This window comes from Brachypodium distachyon, chromosome 4 (genome assembly GCF_000005505.3).
Source record: "Brachypodium distachyon strain Bd21 chromosome 4, Brachypodium_distachyon_v3.0, whole genome shotgun sequence".
NCBI classification, from domain to species: Eukaryota; Viridiplantae; Streptophyta; class Magnoliopsida; order Poales; family Poaceae; genus Brachypodium; species Brachypodium distachyon.
In genome coordinates this window covers 44796717-44822955 of record NC_016134.3, presented here as the reverse complement: position 1 = coordinate 44822955, position 26239 = coordinate 44796717, and the positions used below count along the sequence as shown (strand labels likewise).

General features: G+C 46.4%; 2 protein-coding genes, 1 long non-coding RNA gene and 1 pseudogene across 6 annotated transcripts; 2 read left to right on the top strand and 2 right to left on the bottom strand.

Annotated features, from left to right (window-relative positions):
• Positions 1 to 54: 54 nt before the first annotated feature.
• On the bottom strand, positions 55 to 6700 carry LOC100831770 (protein CHROMATIN REMODELING 24). Of its 4 annotated transcripts, none has more exons than XM_024463088.1 (19): positions 6464 to 6700; positions 6103 to 6409; positions 5856 to 5986; positions 5686 to 5740; positions 5201 to 5437; positions 5050 to 5105; positions 4868 to 4958; positions 4597 to 4734; positions 4250 to 4330; positions 3829 to 4029; positions 3425 to 3496; positions 2957 to 3052; positions 2746 to 2864; positions 2563 to 2674; positions 2266 to 2334; positions 2050 to 2144; positions 1199 to 1327; positions 954 to 998; positions 55 to 849 (listed from the first exon to the last, which is right to left on the bottom strand). In XM_024463088.1, exons 2-19 carry the CDS (start codon positions 6385 to 6387, stop codon positions 411 to 413), a joined length of 2451 nt encoding a protein of 816 aa, XP_024318856.1. In that variant the 5' UTR covers positions 6388 to 6409; positions 6464 to 6700; the 3' UTR covers positions 55 to 410. The 4 variants fall into 4 exon arrangements, with proteins under 4 accessions (XP_024318856.1, XP_024318857.1, XP_014758687.1 ...); XM_024463089.1 differs by having other exon boundaries at positions 6103 to 6387; XM_014903201.2 differs by having other exon boundaries at positions 6103 to 6393; positions 6464 to 6699.
• Positions 6701 to 6967: 267 nt separating this feature from the next.
• Positions 6968 to 13631, top strand: LOC106866584. Its single transcript, XR_002960494.1, has 2 exons — positions 6968 to 7871; positions 13054 to 13631. It is a non-coding gene; the product is annotated as an uncharacterized LOC106866584 (long non-coding RNA).
• On the bottom strand, positions 9838 to 13033 carry LOC100831170 (L-type lectin-domain containing receptor kinase IX.2). Its single transcript, XM_003576923.4, has 2 exons — positions 11832 to 13033; positions 9838 to 11077 (listed from the first exon to the last, which is right to left on the bottom strand). Exons 1-2 carry the CDS (start codon positions 12712 to 12714, stop codon positions 9990 to 9992), a joined length of 1971 nt encoding a protein of 656 aa, XP_003576971.1. The 5' UTR covers positions 12715 to 13033; the 3' UTR covers positions 9838 to 9989.
• A 9220-nt stretch (positions 13632 to 22851) lies between the features above and the next one.
• On the top strand, positions 22852 to 24806 carry LOC100830863 (annotated as a pseudogene).
• Positions 24807 to 26239: the final 1433 nt, after the last annotated feature.

The following is a 26239-nucleotide window of genomic DNA, read 5'->3' as shown; positions in this document are numbered from 1 at the left end:
CTCAAACTTCTTTAAGTTTAACCAAGTCTATAGATAAATCTACTCAGATCTGCATTTATCATGATCCAAACCATCCAAACTATATATGCATTCAATTAGTCAATGGAGTAGCTGGTAGCATCAAGTTGTTCACTGAAACAACAGACAACCAGCATACATACATGCACATCCAGAAATACCAAGGAGAAACTGAGCAAGCAGAAACAGGACACTAGCACCGGGCAGGAAATGTTTACAGCTCCATCCATCGACCACGCATACGCTCTTCTGTTGAAAACGCCGAAATTTTCACCATGGCCAGATGATCGGCTCGTCTTCGGCGCAGTCAGCTTCCGACATCCTTCCTCTTGCAGCATCAGATTCAGGGCCCAAATTTACCAAGTGATTCCTTTCTCTCTACTTCTCAAATGCTACTCACAAAGAAACGCTAGGCTTCTCACCACTTCTCCATCCAGCTTGCTTGTCTGCATCATCGTCTCCACCATTTCGTCAAAGTCGGCAATCAATTCCTGATCTAACTCCATCATCTCCCTTGCCATCTTCTCCACCATGTCACATGTGGTTCTCTGCTTGATCCTCTCCATCATTTCATCAAATCTGGCTGCATACTCTCGATGCAGACCGTCAATTTGCTCCCGTGTCTTCTCCAGATGCCTTTTGTCCCAGCTTGCACTGTCCGGCATTTCAACAAGCTCCCGCACATACTCATGCTCCAAACCTCTGATATGTCTTCTGGTTTCTTCCAGACTGGCCATTTCTTTTCTAATCTCATATATTTCATTGGCCCTTCCTGTCTTCATATTCTTGAGCATGTCATCATCGATTGTCTGCTCGGGAGCAAGAGCTCGCCTGCACAAAATTTATGGACAGAAGATCCCTTTAGTCGATTATACATTAGGGCCACTAAGCAGTCCAATTAATTCACAACACACAGAGAGACCAATGGTGGTTACCCTCTCTTGGCAAAGCAGCGCCTGACCAATATGTCTTTAGGCTTCCTGCACACAAACCCTTGACTTAGTTTTTCAGTTCCAGCCGTGACAGAGGAACGTGAATGGTTGTGTGGGCGAAAGGCAATCAGTGAATCACAAAGCTAAATATGAAGATTTAATGAAAGACTCTAAAATTATGCATCATCATGAGAAAGACTTTATACGCAAATGTAATAAATTGTTCAAATGAGTGAGGAATGACAAACCTGTCCAGCACAACACTATCATCCAAAGTTGGTATGATCACTGGTCTTTGAAACAGGAGGCTATGATGGCTCACACCAGCAATACCTTGTTGCTCCAGGAACTGGATATGCTTCCTCAAGGACTCATCCCTGGAGGTGGATAGGCCAATCAATAATAAACTCAGAAATGGAAACTAAAATTAAAGTGTTCATTTGGTTTCTTTGCCCAGGCATCATCCTCTCAAAAGATAATTTGATTAAAAGACAATGGCAGAGGGCGACTCAGTATGCAGTTTTTTCTTTGAACAGGAAACCATTCAATATTCATTTAGGCTATAAGCATCGATGATGCAGAGGCTGGGGTAATTGAGCTTGAATTTTTCAAAAAAGAAGAAATGGAAATGCAGCTATAAAAATCTTAACCAGAAGAACACCAGTACATCACGTGGGATTTGGTGTCAATACGCCTAACAGAAATGCATGGGAAAAGCTTAATAATTCTGAGTGCAGTTTTGGCGTTGATAAAACAAAAAATATTAACTTGTTTCCTCTTGCTGATGAATGTTTAATGAAAAAAAAATCCATCACTTCCCACTAAGTGATGAAACTTGGGGAGAGAATGGATTCGATTCTCCACAAGAACCACTCAAACGTAGTTGTTCCATTTCGCGAATGAAACTTCGCGTTTGAAAAATATATAGGAACCGAAAGGGATTAGATTATCATGAAATATAATAGTTCATGAGAAAACATGTCTAACTTTCACACAAATGAATATTGGCAAGTGAATAAATGATTATTAATGCAAATTGCAATTGTTTAAGAATCAGTAGAAACCCAAGCGCTATTTAAAAAAAAACTAAACTTCTTACATGACAAGTTGTTGACTATGCTCCTCTTGCAATTGATGTTGGGTAGGAGAAACATCAAACCCCTCTGTTGGAGAACTAAGATACTCACGCATATCCTGAAGGTAAAATTGTGAGGAAAAGACCACCTGTAAGTTCAATATAATCCACATGATACAATGCAAAACATGCAAGAAGTGAAGTTCTCCATTAGGATCTACAAATCTACAATACACGTGCCTCCTGGTTGAAGTATTGTGCTTGTTCTGTGTGCTCTACAGCTGTCTTAAAAAGACCTCCCTTGAAGACCTGAAATAGCAAAATCAGAAATTATATTTTTGCGTACTCTTTTGCGGCATCATAATTTAGCATTTTGTTAAACCCTGAAAATAACTTGTGTTTGATGTGTCAATGAATTGAAGAAAAAATATAGGGCTGTTGCGAAGAAAGCAAGTTTCCAATGTAATGTAAGATTAAGATATTTGCCATTACACTGTTCTGATTTTTCTTACATGGCCTTATTTAAAACTTAAATACCTGCAGCTTGTATATCTTCTCCTCAATGGTCCCGCAAGTCACCAGGCGATATACAATCACATCCTTTCTCTGCCCAATTCGATAAGCACGGCTGACGCTTTGGTTATCTGTACTGTAAAATGAAAAACTGATTAGTTTAAGGAATAATATGTGCAGCATTTACGATCCAGATTTGCTGCGTACCTTGGATTCCAAGAAGGGTCAACTATTATAACACGATTTGCCTTGGTGAGTGTATTGCCGAGTCCACCAACTTGTGAGGACAACAACAATATTGGAGCTCCAGAACCATCTTGGAAGTCCTACAGAGTGCAAAAATATCATATGAAGTTAGCAATAAAATATTCAATGGAGTCCATGGCTTAACTTGATAGATTGAAAAACAAGGAGGCACCTTCACAATCTTTGCCCTCTCAGATACCTTGGTGTTACCATCAATGCGCAGCAACTTATGGCCCTCCGACACTATAGATTCCTGCTTTTTGAATTGCTAAGGTAACAGGTAAAGATGGACATACTAAACATGCCCCTGAACTCTTACTATTTGAAAGTAAATTTTATACAGATAAGCACACAAGTGTAGGCCTTCATCTACTTTTATCATGAAAACATAAACAATACAGGTAGTCATGCCCTCATGGGCACCGAATATTGCCCCTTAAAGTGGACCAGTCAAACCAAGTCACAGCAGGAATTAACTATCTATATGGATGTTCCATTAGCAAGCTTAGCTCATAAAGACTTCCCCAACTCAATCAAAGCATTTACAAATATTTAACAGGACATTAATTATATATTAGGCACACTTGCATGGCTGTAAAGATTAACAGGACATCAAAGATTAATGTAAGAAAAGCCATACCTGAATAGCGTTAAGCATTTTTCGACTCTGTGAAAAGATCAAAACATTGTGGCCCTCTTCAACAAGGTTTTTCTGGAAAATGAAACATTAATAGTGTGATTTTTCCAGTGAACTCCTTCAATACACAAGCAAATCATTTTTCTCCTTAGCATGATCTCCAAAATACTGTTTGATTCTTAACTTTTACCCAAATAGTAAAATTAAACATGTACATACATGTAATTTATGATATGATACTAGTTTTGACAGCCAAAAATTAGTGACCAATGACCATTGTAGATGCATGTAAACATATAGAACGCAGAATCCAAGAAGTTGTTGGTGCGCATACAAAAGTGACATGTTTATATTTTTTACTGGACTGGATGGAGTATAAAATAGAGATGCATGAAACAAACACTAACCAATAATGGCAGGATAAAACCTATCTTGCAGGAGACATCTCGCACAACTTGAAGCACATTGTCAACATGGAGCCCATCTTCAAGAATCCGTTCCACCAGGCACATTGCTTGATTATTCCATATGGTACCCATTCCTTCCCTAATATCCTCAGCAGCTCTTTGAGTTAAGAGCAGTGGGTGATCACATATTGTCTTCAAAATCTGTTTTGAGTTAAATAAAATAAGTGAACACATAGGGGCACCAAAGGATCAAGAAGTCATATGTGTACAACAACGTTTGCTGCAGTACTAATAGTAAATGTAGGCACTACATATACAAGAGAAAGCACATAAGGAACTTTGATGAACTCCCAGAAATGATCACTCAAGTTCAATGGAAGCAGACAACAGGGCCAAAGAAAAAAGCAAACATCAGCAGTACCGTGATGGCTTCCAAGGATGAAAGTTTCAGCGCTTCAGTCTGTGAATGAACCAGCTTCAGAAAGGCCTCATACAATTGCCTCTGCACCAAAAGAAAAGGAAAAAATAGCCTGGAGATTTTCTTTTGCCTCTGAAACAAAAACGAGCAGTGTTTTGTTCTCCCAACACAATCCTAAAGCAGTATTATTAGTAATGGAGTAGTAAGTGGTGCAAAATAGGCACTTATTGTGATTTATTTATTTTTACTTCAACTTTGTTTTGATAGAAAGCACCAATCCATACACAAATATAGTTAACAAAGTTCAATAAATGGAATAGAGCATCAGATCGCAGTAGCAAACTATTTACCTGGCAAGATGTTAATTTTAACCAGATGGTTAGTTCATTCTTCTGAGGTAGAATTTTATCTTTCTCTTCAAAACTGTTGCCGAATAATTCACTTTCCAGGCGTCGGAGAAAGTATGGTTTAATGCGCTCCTTAAATTCCTGAGCATTATAGTTGAGAACCAAACACATGGTAGAAGAAGATTAGGACAGCATGCACAAGGTTATCATTCAGAAGCACATGAGGTAACTAAACTCAAGACAACCCAAACAGAAAATGTAGCAGGATACAAACATTTGCTGCTTTTAAACTCATGTGCTTCTCTTGATCAGTAGCATTCTTGTCGTTTCCACAGAGTAATGGCTTCTCATATCTTACTTTGAACCTGCAGTGACCAAGACAAACTACACTTCAATTAACAAAACCATACCACATAGCTAATGCAGAAAAAAAAATAGGGTGGGTAAGGGAATTACTCATCCTTATCACCCAAAATGTCAGGGCAACAGAAATAGAACAAAGCCCACATTTCCTGCCATAATAGACATGTTCAGTAGCTGTTTAAGTTTTTCAAATAATGAAAGTGTGATGTACAGACAATCTACAAAGTTTCAGTAATTGCGGTACCATTAAGTTATTTTGATAAGGTGTTCCAGTGATGACAATGCGATGAGCAGAACGTATTTGAAACAAACTCTGTGCCCTTTGTGTTTTTAGATTCCGCATAATATGCCCCTCATCAAGAATAACATAGTCCCAAGGCATCTCTTCATCACCGTTGTTAGCATCACCGCAGTAGTTGCCTCTTATTAGTGAGCTATTGTTCCGGACAATGTCATATGTTGTTAGAAGAATGCCACCCTCCTGAAGGAAGACAGTAATGTGATGCTTAGTAGCTGAGATTTAAAAATGAAACCTAGGTCCTAAGGTGCTTCTCAGAAGAAAAAAAGGGAGTGCCACGGTGCTATTGTTCTAGGTATTTAATTTATTCATCCTTGCACAACTGAGCTTACACATGACTCCTAACTAAACAAATTCCAAACCTGTAGTAACTAAGGCATGTCCTGATGAACTGGAAGACAAAAATCTTTCTGTTGGTGTTTAAATCTAACCTTGAGGATGCACTGAAGCTGATGGCTGCGATCATTTATGCTAGTCCCTGTGTAGCTGTTCACATGAAAAGAAAAGAGAGAGACAAAATCAAACACACCTAATTAACAGAAATTGGTTCATATCAGTTTGAGATAGTAAAAATATATTGCAGATTTGCAGCATATCATACTCCCTGATCTTGTCTTCGAGTCCCACAGCTGAAAGCTCTTTCACCCAATGGGTTAGGACAGACTTCGGGGCAACAATTAACGACCTCTTGATTAACCCAGAGTGAAATAATCCGGCCAAGAAACCGGAAACCTGGATAACAAGGGGAAAGAAAACGTCTTTTTAGGGGGAAAAGAAAAGGCAAGTCTTGGTCTACGCAACAACGGTGAAGAAGTTGAGAGCTTTGAGAAGCAGAGGGTACCACCGACCAGCATCGTCTTCCCGAGGCCCATCTCGTCGGCGAGGATCCCTCCGGTGGCCTTGCAGTGCAGCGCCCAAAGCCACCGGAGGCCCTCTTGCTGGTGCCGGTAGAGCATCTGGAAGAGCCTCCTGGGGAGCTTGTACGGCTCCATGGCCCCGGCCGGCTCGGCTTCCATGGTAAACAAGCCCTCCTCCTTGCGGTCACCATCGGAATCGGCACTTTCGTGCTGGTGGTGCTGAGCCATGGGCGCCGCCGGCGGGTTGTCCCCATCAGTAGCCGCCTCGCCGGGCATCTGTGGCTGCGCAAGGTAGCAGCTTCTGAATGGCATGGAGAGTCGATCGATTCCGGTAGAGGGATTGGTAGGTTACCTGGAGACTGGAGTTGGAAGGTGGTGGCCGGCGGCGGCGAGGCGGTCGGAACGGCGGAACCCCGGTTTGTTCTAGTCCTTTCTCTTTCTTTTTTAGGCGGAGTGTGGATTAGTCAGTTGGGAACTCGACTGTACTCAGTTATACTGGGCGTAGTTGTAGTGGCAATTCTCAAATTTCAAAAACTGCTGAGCAGCTGCTCCCTCCAATTGGGCTCTGGCGGTCTGGCCCCACTGGCCCTCTCCCTCAGCGGCGGCGCACGGGCGCGCAGTGGCGGGCAGCAGCACTGCAGCAGGAGGAAGACGAAGGAGCCAGGCCTTTTTTGAGCCCACCAGGCTGACCCGGCCCGACCTGGCTCGTGTCCCGTGCCTGGGCCGGGGTTTGGCCGAAGCGGGCCGGCACGACACGGCCCGTTTATAAGAGGGCGTGACAGGCCTGGCCCGTGCCGGCTCGATTAATTGGCAGGCCGTGCCGTGCCGGGCCCGTTCGCCACCTATTACTCACCGCTGTAAAAGAGAAAAAAAAAATGTCACCCGCCTCCCTACTCCCTAGTCGCCAGCCACCGCCACCGGCCATTCCTCTCCTGCGTCTCCGCCGTCGCGCACGCCCCCCTCTTCGCGTCGCCTTCCATGGTGGCGCAACCCGCCGCCGCGTCCCCTGCGTATCCACCGGAGGCCCCCTCTTCTTGTCGCTTTCCATGGCGGCGGCCGCTTCCTTCCCTGCGTCTCCGCCGGCGCGCACGGCCCCCTCTTCTCGTCGCGTTGGCGGCGCAGCTCTCGACATCCTCCCTACGCAGCACGTCGTACCTGTCCTTCCTCCAGCGCTCGGTCCGGTGAGATGGACCCCTCGCCGGAGGATTCGTTCGCCTTCAATATGTTTTTGCTCGTGTCGCCGATCTGCTGCTGCGCATCGGCCGCCACCGCCAGGCAGCCGCATGCTCCTCCGGGCCTTGGCCCAGCTCGCCTGCGTCTACCTGTTTGTCTGGCCAGCACGACCTTTTTCCGTGTCTCTTACGTCCGCCTCCTGACTTTGCGCCTTCCACCTGTTCGGTAAAATGCATGCTTGGACAGCTTGGTACTCCTCTACTTTGGCATGGTCCACACCGCTGTCACACGCTGGTGTACATCGTGGCCGGGCAATTGTCAGAGTGTTGGGATCGAGCAGACCGCGGAATCTCTCTTCAGGCCTCCTATTGTTGACGACAAGGAAGACATAGGTTACTGGAGAGGTGCTCTTGTGTCTCTGGAGACTTGTATCTGCGCTGTCCTCATATCCTTTGTTGCATGGTATGTGCTTGTGGTGCTGCTTTTGTTCTCCCTGGCCAAATCCCTTGCTGGTGGATGGATAGTGATGGGTGGTTCTTGAGGTACTTCATTACCGTGTGTGGACGCTATCTGCAAATCATGTCGAGGTACTTATACATCTCTCTTCTTTGTTCTTAAACATGTACTTACTATATGTTTGTTCTTAAATAGTTTAAAAGCATTAGCAATAGACGCAGTCAGTCTTCTTTTAATCCACAGACTGTTTTATTGTGTTACCCGTTTGTTTAGGTAAATGTTATGGCATGGGTAGGAGGAAACAGTCAAACAGAGACTAGCATTTTTTGGTTCATTCGGGTAACCATGGGATAAAACCGATATGACCATGGTTGGAGCTAGGACTTTTGCGCAGCCTGGGCAAGGTTGAGACTATTTGTCTAAACTGAATCAAAATTGGGTAGTCTATTCAGCTAGATAACATATACATTATTAAATAGAACCAAACTTCCGGACCACAAATCCACGTCAATAGTGAAAACTAAAAAGAAATTCTGAACTTTGTGCTGACATAAATAGTTTTTAACTGCACTAATCGATACAACAATATCAATGATCAGTTTAATAGACCAAAATAAAGACAATACTACTAGAGTCACTCGACAACGAAATCCTGGTCATAGCACCAAACCACCATTTTTCCAGCAAAAGAATAGCTATCGAAATCACCATCCAAATGTTGAAGAAGACACTACAAGATAAAATAAAATGGATTTGTAATTGAAAAAACTTAAGTGTTATGAATACATTCAAAATAGAGAGCTTTCAAGAACAGAGAGGGTAAGTGAAACGTACTACTGAAAATCACGAGGCAAATGCCCTTTTCGATACTTCATCGCGGTAAATGTTCGAATAATATCCTTATCATCAAGTGACTTGAATAACTCCTGCTCGGTGTAACATATCATCAAGTCATTGAACCATTTATTTCTGATTTGGTTACGCATAATGATTTGAGTTTTGAAGTTAATATTTAACTATCTAGAATGGAAAGTGTAACCAAGATATAACAACTACCTAGAACACATCCAAAGCCCCACAAGCCCACACCTTGATTCCCAAAATCAGTTAGCAAATACTCTCTCTTGTACTCAACCCAAGACACTTATTATGGATCAGAGGGAGTAGCAATCTTGATCACGTGTTCAAGACGAAGGGGACGAGACGACGAGGATCCTCACGCTGTCGGCCACGTGCCCAGCCAGTCAGCCCGCTGCCAGCACTGCCCCGCCTCTCTTTCTCGGTTTCACCCTCCGCTGAGAGCAGAGCAGCAGCAGCGCGAACAGTCTGGACTCTGGAAGCCACCAAACAGCCAGCGAATAGGGCGAGGAGATGCGGAGCGATTTGATCTGGTTTTGGGAGTGGGCTGTGACCATTGAGCTTCTCAATTTTGCATCTGAAGTCAGCCCACTGTCTAATTGAAGCCCAAAACGATTTTGCTGGGGCAAACCACGACTCGTGATCTTTTTTCGGTGTTTTAATTGATCGATACCTAGGCTACCGGGAGGCAGCGAGCCCAGGCAACTGCCTAGGGTGGTCGGGCGCTGCCTCTGCCCATGTCATATGACTGTCATAAATTCAGGTTTTCCCATACACGGACCAAACTACTGACCGAAGACCGAGTTAACGTCCTACTTTTAGTTTTTTCGGTTTGGCTTTGGTTCAGTGTTCACTTTTCGGTCTCTCTGCTCAACCCTATGTCAATAGGTGCTTCTTCTTTTCCTACCACTACGGTGGAGGAGCACATATGGCACGAGAAATAAGGACCAAGGAAGAATATGCTGGAATATCAAGGATTGGTAGTTATTTCGTGGTGACAATATATGGGCAGCAAGGAATTGGTGAGTCATTTTATTTTGTTTTGCAAAAGAACATTTTGAATGACAAATTGCTGGCTCATCATATAATCTTTACATTAGAATATAACCAAATACCCGGAAACTTTAGTCGATGAAAGTTAGCCAAGTAATTGGCTGCAGACCAAATGGAGGACCAACCATTTTGCCAAAGAAATGGTAGGGTGCTACCTATCCAAACAATGGTAGTGAAGTTATGTGTGACCACTAACAAACCAATTGATGTTTTGATGGAAAATGCCAGATGTCCATTTGGTGATACATTCATTGATACAACATGAAATAGATAAGTTTGGGAGTGTCTGAATTACAACAAACTAATTAAAGAAGTAACGATGCTGAATAACCATCGGATTAAGTAGAAGAGGGGGCAGCAAATGATGCAAGGTCAGGTAATGGTGTGTTGTCGTGCTCCAAGAATCGCATTGCGTCCTGCATCGTAGGTCGGTTTGCCCCGTCAGGGAGAGAACACCAGAGGCCCAGGACAAGCACACGAAGCATCTGCGCCCTGTCAAAGTCGCCGCCTAACCTTTCATCAGCTGCAGCCTCCATCATGCGCACCGCGGCTTCGTTGCTATATAGATTCCAGACTCCTTGCCTCGACATGTTGCGCTCGCAGGCGATCTTCAGCAGAACAATCCCAAAGCTGTAGACGTCGGTGCTGCGGTTGAAGCTGAATTTGTCTGGTTCCAGCAACTGTGGATCCATGTATCCGACTGTCCCTATGGCGGTGGTCACCACTGAGGTGTTGTTGTGGTTGGCGATCCGTGACAGCCCGAAGTCGGCGATCTTAGCATTGTATTCATTGTCCAGGAGTATGTTCTGGGGCTTGATATCCCTGTGCAGGATGTATGGATGACACTCGTGGTGGAGGTAAAGAAGAGCAGATCCAATTCCCTTCACTATGTTGTACCTGGTGTCCCACGGAAGAACTGTATCTTCCTTGTGTAGGTGATCGTGGAGATTGCCCTGAGGTATCAGTTCATAGACAAGGAAGATCTCATGATCATCCTGCTTCTGGCAGCACCAACACAGCAAGTTCCAGATTCCCTTGCTGCTGCAGCACCAACCTTCCAGGCTGACAAGATTCTTGTGCTTCGTCTTGCTAATGGTGTTGATTTCGTCGAGGAAGTTCTTTGTTCCTCCTAGTGACCCCTTGGCCTCTGAGATCTTCTTAACAGCCACCTGGCCTTCATGGCCCTTGAGGGATGTCCCCCGATACACCGCGCCAAAGGCGCCCTCGCCGAGCTTCCTCTTCTCGGAGAAGTTGTCGGTTGCATGAACCAAATCGCGGTATCGGAATCGCCTTTGGCCAGCCCCCGCCATAATGGAATCACGCCCTTGTTTCCGCATAAACCATGCCAGAATGAACCAACCCACGCCTATGAACACGACAGATCCTCCAACTATCGCTGTTATGATTAGGCCCCCACCTGTCGAAGCTGCAGGTTATGAAATAATTAATGGAGTATTGCTTTTAATTTATGCACTCTGCTCAAGATGCACAGCTTCAGTGAAACTTATTTGCATTGCTGTACATGAGAGGTTGTAAGTTGGTGCGAGGGGAAAGTGTGATCCAATAAGAACGAGAGTTTTCTGTAATATAACGAGAGTATGATACTATCTACGGTTGCTTTGTGCCCTTGCAAAATAAATTCAAGGCTCGTTTGGCATTGCGGTGAATTACCATACTCCTATTTTTTTTCACTCGTTTTTCACTGTTTTCGTGTTTGGCTAACCAACTTTTTTCTACTTTTGTGTGTATTTTTTCGTAGCAAATAATAAAATAAGTTTAATGCAGCACGGTTGAGCAATGTCAAACCGAGCCTAATAAGCCCCATGCCGTCTTGATAACGCTATACCGGCCTAGCCTTTTGCCGAGAGCTTTTGCGGCTGGCACAGCAGTTGTGGTGACTCTCGCAAGTCTGTATGAGATGTGTTCTGTCGACAACACTTAAACCAATTCATACTTGTTATATATGGTGCAGTGATCCCTATGCTACGAGTGGAGATTCGAGCACTAAGGGGATAGGAAAGAAATATACAGAGAAGAAGTTATAAACTTAAGATTAGGCAAATCAAATCACACTTGGTTTAAATTAAATTCTAGCAATTAGCGTAATTCCTTGTGCTGGTAGATAATAAATATTGGTTGTATTTATTTCTAATGAATAAACGTACTACATACGGACATACCTGTGTGTTTCTTGGGAGGAAGTGTGGAGTTGAAGGACCAGGACAATATCTGGTGCAGCTCCGCCTCTGCGCCGGTGGCGGCAGAGAAGCCCACCGCCACGTCTGGCGGGAGCAAGGCCATGATCGGGTCGGGTAATTGCCTGCTGACCTCAACTGGTTGTACAGAAGGACGGTCATCAAAGTGCAGGCTAGCTACCAACGTCCGGGTGGTGGCGCTAAAACTGATGGATGCCGTCATGGTCCCATTCAGTCTGAAGGTGGGCAAGCTCATGGTAGCGTTACTGTCTTTCAGGGTGCTGAGGTCGATGCCAATGTGGTCTGAGGAGTTCCCAGGGTCGAAGAAGTTGTTGAATGTGTCAAACTCGACGGCGACAAACCGGTCTGGGCCGTAGGCAGAGTGAAGGCGACCGTTCATGAGGCCGAGGCCGCCACCTATTGAGTCGGGTGGCATTACTGACGGGTAGCCGGTGAGGAAGAAAGCCATGCCATCCCCCTTCCTAACCGTGCCTCTTTGCTCAGGGAGACTGAACCTGAAGGTGAACTGTGTGGTGAAGCTGGCCACGACGCCGGTGGCGCTGTCGTAGAACGGCACTGGGTGCCCGTACGACATCCGCCCCGTGCAGTTGTAGGTGGAATAGTCCGAGTTGCAGGTGAGGTCGACGAGTTTACCGTCCAAATCGGGCTGCGCGCTGCCCTCGAAACGGAGGTCTTGTAGGTTGTAAGTGGATGAGTTGGAGAAGTCGAAGCCGAAGGAGAAGGGTGGAGCCGTGGCGGCGGCGGCAACATGTCGAGGAGCATCAAATGGCAATATGCGGCCGAGGAGGAAGCAGCCGGCGTACAGGAGGAGAAGCTGCAGGGCGCCGCTGATGCTTGCAGCAAACATAACTGTAACTAGCTCGAGCCTCACCAAGAAGAGGTGGCGTGTGTTGCGTGAGTTTTGGAGTAGTACATCTGGCCTCCCGTCCCATCGTGTATGTATGTATATATAGGGAAATTTCACCCAACAAACGGAGGGGACAAAGACAACTGACTGAACTGCCAGTAATATAAAGTTTATGTTTCAGAAAGGTCGTTGTTTGTGGAATGCAAATCCTTGGGCGAGGCCTGAGGATGCTTGCCACAATCGGTACTACCTGTGCTCTAGCTAGCGGCATGTGCATACAGCATACCTTAATTCTAGTGTCATGCATTATTGAATTAATGCCCTAATCATGTAACGCAGCATCCTGGCATGACGAATTGGCGACGACGACTCTGACGACCGAGGCTGAAGTCTACGATCTGTACATAAATCTATTACCTACTTGCATCTTGTCGGCTGAATTGCTTCCTGATTGAGTCGAGTGATGGCTATTAAACCTGAAGATGCTCCCAAGAAGGTTCACCAGAAACGGTCCGTTCTACGTATGTTACACTACTCTTGGACAGTTGGACTGTGTGAAGAAAAAGAAACAATCGAATCGAATCTTCAACTCTTAAGGCAATTTCTGTCCTTGATTGCCCAACTCCACGACCGAAGAACTCACCTTCTGGTTGTATCCGAGGGCGCCGCCCCGAATGTATCCTTCTTCTTTTTTTGCAAGGAAGCCCCGAATGTATCCGTTTCAGGGCAATGCTTGTCAATTAGCTAATCTTTTAGGGGTTGGTTCTTTCGGTTCTTTGCCGGGTATGATTCTCCCGTGGATGGACTCCGGCTAATTGTATGAACACTTGCCTTTTTGCTGCGTCACAAACGGCCGGACGATACACCAACTTTTGTGTATTCTAAAAAAAAAAAAGAGGCAATGGCCTGTTTTGACCCGCCCTGATTCTTTTTTTCCGCGGTGATGTTACCACTGTTTTCCCCTCTATTCCTCACTTTTGCTTCTTCACACGCAAAAGCTGACGACAGTTGACTTGTCGGTCTCTCGTTGACTACTGTTGCGTGTACCCTTTTTTTTTTGAGCGGACTGTTGCCTGTACCTTTACGAAGTCCGTTCGCTTCCCTCCGTTGAGGTGGGCTAGAAAGAGCGGACTGTTGCCTGTATCTTTCAAAAAAAAAAAAGCTTCCTTCAAAAAAAAAAGAGAGCTAGGAACCAAAGCTAGCTTGAATCCTCCACAATTCTATAACTCTAGCTTGGATCGAGGGACATTTCGGCTCCTACCAAATTAGAGACAAATTAGCTCAGGCAGAACCTGGAGACTTAATTGGTAGACAATCCGTGCCATCACCTATCGTGCGCGGCACTGATGTCATTCATCACCTTGGGAATTAGAGGCGTTGGAAAAGCAAATATCGTTCGCGGCAGGTGGGGTTCCAGGTGGGGTTCCACCTGGTTTCCTCTTTTGATCCGGATGAGCTGACATATTTGGCACGCACAAGATTACGACAGGAGGAACATTAATAAAATTTGGAGCTCCATATTACATTTAAATTTCATTAAATTAATAGAGTCTTGATTAGATAAAAAAAAAGAGAGTAAATTGTTGGTCGTGCACCACCGCAACCTCTAGCCCCGTAATCTGTTTCCTAGCATCGTTCCGTGACTACTGTCTAGGCCCGATCTCGATCGATCTGTTTACTGTTTGGCTGTTCCTGTCAGTCTCCTCTCCTAAGGGCTTCTACGAGAGATTTCCTTGTTCATCCAGTCATTTCGAATCCTGATATCCGTGACGGTAAGCGTTAGTCCTCCGTACATGTGTCGTTCCGGTCCGATAGCATCGATCACTGACCGCTTCTGGGATGGATGCACAGATCAGTACAGACTGAAGAGCAAGTAACATGGAGCAAGAACCCCTTCGCTCGAGCTCGCCTGAAGCGTGGCCAGGCCAGCTCGGCAGCTTACGAATTGTCCGTCTAATAGCTGATGGTGTAGCTAGCTATTGCACGTAAACATGTACATCGAACTTTTCACTTGCGTGAAAGGGGTAAATATTCACGATTTGCAAACCACTTCAAGTTAGTAGCACAAATATTCCTGTACTACCTCTCAAGCCTATAATCTAACTCATAATAAAGAGGATATAGAGTGTTATTTTCCACACGGCTAGCTCTTCAGCGTTACGTAGAACACCAGTCCCATACGAACGTTCAAGGGATGCTTTTTGTCGATTAATATAGAACAACAGTCAACATACGAACGTAGCTAGCCTATACATGTGATCTGGGCACTCAGTACCACAAACCGATATATCAATGTCAGGGATTTTTTATTCCTGTCGGGCCTGCAGCAGGCTGACAGGAATAGTAGCATAGTCTTGTGAAACAAATAATGGAGTAAGAGGGAGTGGGTTTTATATATAGGCCAAAACTGTCTCCGTAGGCCGAGCTCCATACTTACTTAATCGATCTCTTTATATATACCGCACGCAAGTATGCAACCAAAGCTAGCTACGGTTGTTGTTTTGAGGGAGCACAACATGGGATTCCCACACAACATAGTCCTTCACAGTAGAGCTCGATCTAGGTAGACACTTCGTTTCCCATAAAACTAGGCAAAGGCAGAACTTTAACCCTGGTACTTGAGATAGGTAGATGGGAGATATAAACCATGCATGACACATCACCATGCCGTGGTGTCAGTATTAGGATTTGGAGACACCAGGAATTAATAATATGGTAGCTCCGGTTCAAATGCTACCCTGAGTTACCGGATGGTGCAATGCATGTCAATTACATGGAATGAAGGTGGCGATGCAGCCGTTGGAATTTCCTAAACAGTCTTCTAATCGACCAGCTGTGGGTTCAAATTTGAGGCAGTGTGCAAGTGGACACACGGATGGTCTGATGAGATGTTTGAAGACGGCAAAAGTCAAAACCTGGAAGACGCACACATCAGCTGCTGCGAGAAGCTGAGAGCGGCTTCGATTCGGCAATTTTCACTTTTTCGCAATTTTGGATTTAAAATGTATAGTTGGATAGTTCACTTTAGAAGCTATTCTATACCGATGAAATTAAACTTCGTGTACATACAAGTTTCTTAGGGCCTTCCACAATGTAGCCCAAATAGGGGTGCCAAATCTCAAATTTGGCATTTGGCACCGGTAAACAACATTGGGGCGTTGCCAAATTTGCAAAAGAGGGAACTGGTGCTTCTACTTGCTCCGATGCCAAATTATTTTCTCCCAATAAAATACTCGTGGTCGTGGGATAGAGAAGGCAAGTAAGGATGGATGAGATATTTATGTATATTTAATCCCATATTTAATCTATAGTGGGTTCCATTTGTCAGAAAATTTGGCTTCATCTACATTGGATCACCCTCTCAGATTTAACACCGGTGCCAAATACTGCTGATGTGTCATATTTGGCATTTGGCACACTGTGGAAGCCCTTAATCTGTACAAGGTGCCAATTTACTTCGAGCTCTTTATATTTATCCACTTATCCAGGGAGCTTTGTTTGCCATGATTCTTTTGAGGGGAAAATGTGGAATTATATAACCCCCGTGAGACCGGTAGGCTGCGGATAAATGGTGTGGGCCTATTGAGTACGTACTCACAATTATTTTCGTTCTTCGCCTGACAGTTTCTGATTCTTAATAACGAGTCCAAGATGGAATGCACATGCATGTTTGGATTCACTTTATATAGAGCCAGGGTTACGGGCGCTAGCTCCAAGCTTTCACAATACTAGAATTCTAGCTAGGAGGGACATTTTGGTTCCTACGAAGCTACACACAAAGGGCACGTTGAATCTGGAGAATAGCTAGATATTATAGAGGTAGTTAGCAGAAATAGTCTATCCACGCATGCCACCGATCACCTATATATCACGGTACTGATGTGTGCAATGGGAATTAGAGGCATTGGGAAATCAAATGTCATTCGCGCTAGGCAGAGGTTCACGTGAACCTCTCTTGCGGTCTAGACGATCTTACTCACAAGGCCCTCACAGTGAATACGTGCAGGGACGTCCATGCCACCGTGCGAACTGTGCGACAAGGAAGTAAATCCTGTACCACCTGGAAGTACACCCTCCAGCTCTGGTCCATCTCGTCCGGGCGATGCCTGGCAGATGGAATCTTAAATCCCAAAGCCTGATTACCAATCGACCGCAAGCGAGCACGTCTAGCTCTCCCACGGGCGAGCAACACTCCCAGTCCCAGAAATGGTCCGTGAGCAACCACACGATCAGCAGGCGAAGCCGGCCCGGGAGTCGCCGGAACGGATCAGCTGGCGGAGAGCTTCTGCAGGTGATTCGGGATTTGGGAGTTGCCGGAGCGTTGTGCGGTGGAGATCGAAAGAAAGGGATTCGATATTGGGTTTAATCAGACTTTGGGCTTTAAGCTTTGGTTTGCCAGATGTCACCCAACGCGAGATCTAGGATCGACCGGTCGATCTGTTTCCTAGCATCTATCGTAGGAGAGAGACTCTCAAATCTCCTCGTTGTTCAGCTGTTCCTATTAGTCTCCTCATAAGGGCTCTTACGAGATATTTTCTTGTTTATCTAGTCATCTCGAATCTTGATTTTCTTGATATCGTGACTAGAGACTGAATGTGTTCATCTCGTATGTCATTCTCGCCCGCGAGTCATTCCACTGTTTGTCCCGGCCTGACGGTTGTCCCGGCCTGACTCCCAAAGATTAAAGACCTAAGACATGGCCACAATGACTATCACCGATTTTGCAATCCACCTTCATTGGAAGCTAACTCATAGCTAGTAATAAGTAAATAATCAATAATCGATCGACTCTTGAGTTGTTTATGTAATTATAGTTGCCTATGTAGCTCGTCTAAGATTTCATTTTGCATTTCGTTTGGGTCCGGACTCCAAATTTCTGAAGACGTATGTGGGTAAAAAATTAATGTAGAAAATTAATACATGCTGAAGATGGCGAAGTCGTGAGTTCGCCTCGAGTGGCTGCGGCGGCGGGCTTATGACGGCCCCTTTTTGAAGGCGGACGGATGTGTCCAGTTTTGTGGAAGAGATCATTTTAATCGACAAAAAAGATACACTTTCTTTCTTGGCCTGATGTTCTCATAGCAGCACCGATTTCTCCAGCGGTGGAAGAGCACCATGTAGCAAGAATGAGGGACGAAGTGCGTCTGAAGCGTGGCCAGCAAGAAGCTTTCAAATTTCCTGTCTTGGCGAGGAACTATCATCCTCTGCACTGCCGTCCATCTAGATGCTTGTAACAGCTGTAGATGGCACGTGGATCTACAAGTGCACCGAGAGGAAAAAAGCTCCACCGAATACACTCATCCAGAAGGAAACAATTTTCGGCCAGTTCTACTGGTCCTAGCCTAAAGGTGGAGCTAATGCACGTAAATAACAAGACCTGAACCTCATAAAAGAGGGCTAAATATCTTTGATGCAGCACTTAATGGATTCTGGTTGTGGAAATATTCCTGATGCCACTCAAGCCTATACTGATATGCAAATATAGTGTGCTATTTTCCACGCCAGCCCTCCAGTGTGAAGTGAAGCACCACTGTGCCGAAGGAACACTCAAGGCACACTCTGGCTGATATTTATAAGGGGCATTGCAATTGTGCACAAGAGAGTGCGAACTGAGCAGAGGTGGATTTTATAGATCGAGATCTTTTTTGGGCGGAACCAGGATTTAGTTATAGTGGGACCTAGAGATGTCATTTGGGCTTGGAGGGGGTGAAATGAATATAACTAATAGGATTAATTTTTCTTTTTCTTCTTCCTAAATACTACTACCTCCGATTCCAAATTATTGTCGCTGTTTTAGTTCACATTTGTATTAAAACAACGACAACAATTTAGGATCGGAGGGAGTACCAATTTAGGTTGGTATAATTTGCTATGCTGGAACATCCGCGATGAGACAGAGAGACATTTAGTGCCTTTCAAGATAGCTTGCAGTGGCAGAAAATATTCAGAGAACTTTGTGTGCCCAGATTTTTTGGGGGGAGAAAATGTGGACATTTTTCTGGGATTATATAACTCCCGGGAGACAGGTAGGCCGCGGATAAATGGTGTGGGCCTACTGAGTACATACTTACAATTATTTCACTCTTAATAAAAGAAGGTCCAAGATGAAATGCACATGTATGCATGGATTGCCTTTATATAGACCGAGCTAGAAACGAAAGCTACTCCGTAGATTGTTTTGACTGGCGCTAGCTCCAAGCTTTCACAAGACTAGAATTCTAGCTAGCTAGGAGGGACATTTTGATTCCTACAAAACCTAGACACAAAGGGTACGTTGAATCTGGAGACTATCTAGATATATAAAGGTAATTAATTAGCAGAACTAGTCTCTATCCATCGATCGCCTATCGCGGTACTGATGTTTGCGATGGGAATTATAGGCGTTGGGAAGTCAAATATCGTTCGCGCTAGGCAGAGGTTCACTTCAACCTCTCTTCTGTTCCGGATGATCTTATGCACAAAACCTACGCCGTGGGTTTGTGCAGAGACGTCGACGTACCGGTGCGAGGTGTGCGACATGAAAGTAAATCATACACCACCTGGTCGTACTCCCCCCGGCTCTGGCCCTCTGCCTTTGAAGATGTCTGTCAAATGGAATCTTAAATCCCAAACCCTGATTACCAATCGGCCGCAAGCGGGCGAAGTGTTGCCAACGCCCCCACAGCACAGGTACAATGGACGCCACGTCGAGCTCTGCTGCCGGCGAGCAACACTCCCAAATCCCAATCGAGCGATTCGGGATTTGAGTTTCAGTATGAGTTTCAGTATTTGGTAATCAACCTTTAGGCTATTAAGATTTGTTTTGCCGGATGTCACCCTGTTAGAGGCCCAAAGGGTTTGTCCTCCCCGTCGTACAGGGGATTCATTTCCGTGTGACATCACACGGATCAAAAAAAATTAAGACCCCTAAATTGCATACTTTTTCCGTCCCAAAATAAGTCACAAAATAAGTGACGTAGATTTGTATAGATTGTTATACAAATCCACGTCACTTATTTCCGGACGGAAAGAGCATAATGTATTACGTAGATGCTTAATTAGATGAAATTAAAATAAAAAAGTTAGCCATATGTGTCCTATCTAGGTGGCCGCGGTCTTTCGTTGGGCTGTGCACCACCGCTCGAGGTGCAAGTGGGACGGGCCTGCCCGTGCATCCCGCGTCCCGTCCCGTGAACAAAACCCATTTAGTTGGTAAGTGGGCTGTCCGTATATCCCGCACACACTAACTGGGACAGCCTGTTTAATCCCATGGGATCCCGCATGTCCCAGCGGGCGGCAGCGCAACACCGTCAACTCCGAGAGGCTTGGAGAGAAATGCCGGCCGGCCCCTGCTCTTGCCCCGCTCTTCTCCCTCAGGAGGTAATACTGGACTGGGAGATTCAGGAGCCCCTGCTAGGAAGATCATTTTTCAGAATACGCCATCACGAATGTTCTATTTCCTCACGTCTTGTATAGCTTTTGCCCCAGAATACTCAATTATCGACTCATTCCTAATTATTTCTGGACAGAGGCAAGTGTCAAGCTACATCAACGAAGTACATAAATAAATACACTTTTGCAATTTTACCTCTTAGATTTTTTTGTCCCCATTTCGTAAGGACAACGGTGAAAACTCAAATCTGGTACTCCCCGAGTGCAATTTCCGGCCGGAGGAAGTATTAAAATGTGGTGCTCGCTCCGTCCACCCCGAGAGCAGTTTTTTTCCCCACTAAAATCACGATAAGTATTTAGAAACGGAGAGAGTACTGAATTTACTATAATTGAGAAAGAGTAAAATACACCGTTAGCTCATGAACTCGGCAAAAATGAAAACACCCTGCGAAAGAGGGATTAGAAGCTGCGGTCCTGGCCGAAGTCGACGTGGCGGCCGTGGCGTTTTTAAGCCATGCCGAATCGTTTTTTAACTAAAGTGACGCAGTAATTCCAGTTTAGTGCTTTAAGCGTGCTATCCTAGTTCGTGGACTGAAGTGATAATTTTTGCCGAATTCATGGACTTGTGATGTATTTTAATCATTGAGAAAATTAACATGCAACTATTAATTTAATAGTATCAATGAGTTGCCCGCAAAAATAAATATCACGATCAATTAGTTGTCACAACGGACTCACTTTTTTTTACCAAACCACAACGGACTCACTTGTACTACGTGCTTTCCATGGACGTTACTACGTACGTAGTAATACTTTGAACTCAAAAGTGAATCGAACACCTGCTCCGTATTGCCTTCGTCGCGGGATCTCACGGGATAAACGGGCCAAAGCTAACAAACCCACTTATTCCAGCGGGATGACGTTTCGCGGGACGCGGGTGATTGCGATCGTCCCGTCTAATCCATCCGGCGCGTCGCGGGCGGGATGAGCCCGTCCCAGTTGCACCCCTAACCACCGCAACCCCTCATGCGGTCACGCCCAGTTACTTCATGCGTCCAGTTGGTAGCCACATAGGTCTTTCCGAGCATCGTGTACCGTAACTACTCTCGTAGGAGAGCGCTCTTAGGAGAGATTTAATTTCCTGTTCATCTAGTCACCTCGAATCTTGATATCCGTGACTTGAGACTGAATGTGTTCGTCTCGTCTGTCTTTCGCCCGCGAGTCATTTCACTGTTTGTCCCGGCCGGCCTGGCGTATTGTCCCTGTCCGATCGACTACCAATTCCCAAAGACCTAAGACATCGCCACAACTACGACTATCACCGTATTTTGCAATCCACCTTCATTGATTGGAAGTTAGCTCGTAGCTAGTAATAAGTCAATAATCGATCGACTGCCGAGTTGTTTATGCGATTAGTTGCCAATGTAGCTCGTCCAGCATTATTTCATTTTGCATTTCGTTTTGGGTCCGGGCTCCAAACTTCTGAAGACGTATGTGGGCACAAAAAGCAATGAAGAAAAATCAACTTACAGCATTATGTTCCGTATATGATGCATGGGCCCCGTGGCGGCGCCCGGTGGACAAGGAGAATCAGTCCAAGGAGGAATGCCGCATGCCGCGGAGGCAGCAGCTACAGAGCGTGCCTCCTGGAGGGACGGAGATGGGGCGTCGTCATCGTCCAGCGCGAGCTGCCATGGCGGCAGCAGAGAGGGCACGGCGGATTTCGCCATGTCAAGTCGGGCTGCATTGCCATTGGCCGCCTTAGCGATCATGTCGATGAAGGCGACTGGTTCCACTGGTGCCAGGTGACGGGTACGGCGGGGCTTGAGCAGACGGGCTCCTTTCATGGCGCTGACTTGATCATAATCTGTCATTCTCTCAGATGGCCTTCTGGATGTTGTCAACACCGCGAAAGAGAGTGAAACTGGGCACCAAGAGAACTGCAAAGGACGAAAACTGGCCTGAAGAGAGCAATCCATGAACCCAGTGGCTAGTTCTGTTGGTCGTCCGCTAGCTGATGGTCGAGCGATTGCACGTGAACAGCGAGTTTCTCACAACCATCAAACGTCTAAATATCCACGTTTCGCAGGCAACCACAAGATGGTAGCACAAATATTCCTGTTACCTCTCAAGCCTATAATCTCTACTCATAACAAAAATGACGTAGTGTGTAAGTGTGTTATATCTCCACACGGCTAGCTCGCTTCGGCGTTACTTAGAAAACCGGTGACCAGTCTCATGCGAACGTTCAAGGGATCCCTTTGCCGATATTTATAGGAGTAGCTAGCCTGGGTGATCTGGGCATTGCAGTTGTGGAACAAATAATACGGAGTAAGAGGGAGTGGGTTTTATATATGAGCTCTTCTACGGTACCTAGCATTAATTTGGACCCTTCGCCATCTTTGATCTAAAGAGACAAATTACTTGATACTTCTTGATACTACAATTTAGTTGAACGGAGTAACCAACGGGCAAGGATAAAAACGTAAAAATTTCTTCCTCCTCCCCTTTGCCGGAATACTCAGAGGAAGGGGCCAACGGCGGCGGTGCGGGCTGGAATGGTGGCAGCGGTTTGGACTGGAAGGGTGGCGTAGGCACGCTGGGAGGCCGCCGCCAGCGGCGCGGGCTGAAAGATCAGCGGAGGCACGCTGGGAGTCTGGCAGGGGCTTCGCGCTCGGAGGCCGGCTCCTGAATTGAATCAGGAGAAGATGAAGCAGAATCCTGGTATTTTTTCTTCAATTTTTACTCCAATGTGAAAATTCAAAAATGCCTTTCTCTAATACTGGCGCAGCGGTGCCCGCCGAGGACGAGGAGTCGGACCGTGGGTGGCACTGTTGGCACTCTTCCACGAGTGGGAGTGGGACCTGAGCTTCTAGACCTGGCCAGCAATCTGACGGTGAGCGCGCAGCGTGGCCATCTTCCGGACAGCCCTGCGGACGAAGCCAGCGACGGATCAGGCAGCGAGCTTCTGCAAGTGATTCGGGTTTTGGGAGTCGCTGTTAGAGGCTTAGAGCCTTGTGCGGTGGAGAAAGAAGAGGGATTCGGTATTGGGTAATCATACTTTGGGCTCTAAGATTTGTTTTGCCAGATGTCACCCACGCGAGAGGGTTTAGGGTTTAGGAGGCAGACTTTCAGAAATCTACCGTAACTAGTCTCTTAGGAGACAGACTTTCAGAAATCTAGCTCGATAGATCTGTTCGTTGTTCAGCTGTTCCTGTCCTAAGGGCTCTCACGAGAGATTTTCCTGTTCATCTAGTCATCTCGAATCTTGATATCTGTGACTCGAGACTGAATGCGTTCGCCGTCTGTCCTTCGCCGCGAGTCATTCCACTGGATGTCCCGGCCTGACGTGTTGTCTCTGTCTGTCTCCCAAGGACCTAAGACATCGTCACAATTATCACCGATTTTGCAATCCACCTTCGTTGGAACTTGGAAGTTAACTCGTACCTAGTAATAAGTCAATAATCTTTTTGACCGGATAGTAAGTCAATAATCGATTGATCAATCCATCAATCGATCGACTGCTAAGTTGTTTATGTAATTATCAGTTGCCAATGTAGCTCGTCTAGTTTTGCATTTCGTTTGGGTCCGGGTTCCAAATTTCTGAAGACGTATGTGGGTAAAAAATTAAGAGTAAATATCACATAATCCCTAGTTTAGGACGAACCGTACCTCGGAACTGCACCTTTTGGTTTTTTTATCACTTAAACTCGATAATTGGGCAAAAGTGTATCACAGAACCCGTAATCACGCTGTCAACAACGCTAACACGGAAACTGACTTCGGGGCCCAACCTATCGGTCTCTGTTACGTGGACTGGCTTAACCGGTCGGTTTTTAGGCCGGTTCGGGCCGGTCTTCCCCTCTGTTCTCCCGCTCTTCCCCTTTGTTCCCCTCGGTTTCTTCATCTGCAACGGCGGCTACCGGCTCCGGCGCGTCGGCGGCGAGCGGCCCGTCCTCGAGATATCCGATCCTACCTTCGTCCCGGTGGCCCCGCCGCGCGGGGTCGCCGCGGCCTGCCGCGACTTCTCCCTCCACCGCCTCCCCAAAATCGACCGCATGAACTTCTAGAGGAACTTCCTCGTGTGCGATCCCTTGTCCTGCCGCTCAGTCCTTGTGGATGGCATTTCGAGGTACGAGCTTGACACGAAAGCGCCTACATCGGCGCTGCCCTGATCACCGTCGACGACGACGGCGCCGGCTCGAGTGCTACCACCGTCTCCTTCGAGGTGATCCTCCGCTCGCTACGCCCCTGCGCCGACCACCAAGCCGCCGCCGCAGCTCGCCAGGAGCAACAGCTCCTGGTCGCGCCCCGCCGCCGCCGCCGTGCAGCGGAGCGGCATCACCAAGACCGTCTCCGGAGGACCCACGTCGGGGCTGAACCTCCAGTGCTACAGTGCCTCCTACGCCGCCTCCTACGACCCCTTCTCTGACGGCGCCGGGGCCGCCCAGGCGAAGGTGCTCGGCACCGGCCGCCGCCGCCGCCTGGTGCTCCGCCGACCGCCGCTCCCTCAACCTCAGGGGCTACACGCCGACGACGACCCGGCCCCGACTACCAAGACGGCGGCGGCGGATGAGGCCGAGGCCGAGATGCAGAGGAAGAAGCGGCTGGTTGCCTACAAGGTGTTCGACGCGGGAGAACAGAGGGGAAGAGCGGGAGAACAGAGGGGAAGACCGGCCCGAACCGGCCTAAAAACCGACCGGTTTAGCCAGTCCAAGTAACAGAGACCGAGAGGTGGGGCCCGGAGTCAGTTTCCGTGTTAGTGCCGTTGACAGCGTGATTACGGGTTCTGTGATACACTTTTGCCCAATTATCGGGTTTAAGTGATAAGAAAACCAAAAGGTGATAAGAAAACCAAAAGATGGAGTTCTGTGATACGGTTCGTCCTAAATCAGGGGTTTTGTGATATTTACTCAAAAATTAATGAAGAAAAATCAACTTCACTGGATGCGTGAGCCCCGTGGACAAGCACGAAGGCATGCTACGAGGAGGCAGATACCAATTCTACATTTTGAGTTGCTAAACAAGTACTAGTACAAGTTTTAGGTGGAAGATAATGAATATGCTACCGACCAGTAAAGAAAAATAACCAATAAACGCCATAGGCTGCCACGCTAGCTGCGTGTACAATGCAGTATGCAAATCTATCAATACCTTTATATATACCCCAGGCAATGCAAGGTAGCTAGCTTTGGTATTGTATTGAGGGAGCAAAACATTTATGCTCTGTTTGTTTTGCACAGTAGATGTACACGGAGTCACTTCCTTTCCCTTGAAACTAGGCAAAAGGCATAACCCAGAGATCTAAGAGGCAGATGAGAGATGAACCATCCATAGCATCACCATGCCGTGGTGTCACTACTAGGATTCGGAGACATCGGGAAAACAAACTGATACGACTCCACCGATACTGGCTGCCGATGTGAGGGGCATTGTTCGTGTATTACATCGAACGGTGGCAGCTACAAACGGGTCAGACTGCCCAAAGACGTCGTCTAAACCAAAGATGTCTCCGATCCGTTCGCCCGTCCAATTTAATTGAGAATACACAGCGAAAACCCAGTTGGGCTACGAGGCGACGATATCTCCTGTGGCATTGCCCTGCTGTCTTGTTCGTTAAGTGCTGCGGAAACAGAGCGCGGTGTCACCGTCTTAGGACTCGTTCGGTTCCACTCTGCTCCACAACTCCGCTCCTGGAACCGGCAAGCAGCGGCGAACGGCCGAACTCCGTGGAGCGGCCAACACGGGCCGGAGTCGCAAGTAGGGTATTTCCATGGAGCATGGAGTTCGGACTCGCTGGCCGCCACGCCCCCCAAACTCATTCTGAGTTTTGATCTCGTCTTGGGGCACCACCCACCACCAGACGCATCTGGAGTTATGATCGACAATCAACTTTGAGTTTGAGTTTGGAGACATGCAACTACAACAATTGGGTGCACGAGTTCTGAAACTTAAACATTCTACACAACTGTTTTTTCAATTTAATTAGTATAGAAGTGGAAGTCTAAAATTACACTAAAATTTGTGCAATTTTGGGTTTAGAAAATGTTCAATTAGGCCGTTGCACATTCTAGAGCCTGAAATTTCACATGATGTACTTTGTACATATTTTTAGCCTGGATTTGCGTGTTTTAAAGTGCGCAATTGGCTAGTC

What these genes read in the sequence shown, in the direction of transcription:
- LOC100831170 (XM_003576923.4), bottom strand. Translation starts at nt 12,714, where the DNA reads ATGTTTGCTGCAAGCATCAGCGGCGCCCTGCAGCTTCTCCTCCTGTAC. An exon ending in TCCTCCCAAGAAACACACAG is followed by an intron (nt 11,078 to 11,831) that starts GTATGTCCGTAT and finishes CATAACCTGCAG; the next exon opens with CTTCGACAGGTGGGGGCCTA.
- LOC100831770 (XM_024463088.1), bottom strand. Translation starts at nt 6,387, where the DNA reads ATGCCCGGCGAGGCGGCTACTGATGGGGACAACCCGCCGGCGGCGCCC. An exon ending in CACAATACTTCAACCAGGAG is followed by an intron (nt 2,145 to 2,265) that starts GCACGTGTATTG and finishes TTTTACCTTCAG; the next exon opens with GATATGCGTGAGTATCTTAG. An exon ending in GATAGTGTTGTGCTGGACAG is followed by an intron (nt 999 to 1,198) that starts GTTTGTCATTCC and finishes GTTTGTGTGCAG; the next exon opens with GAAGCCTAAAGACATATTGG.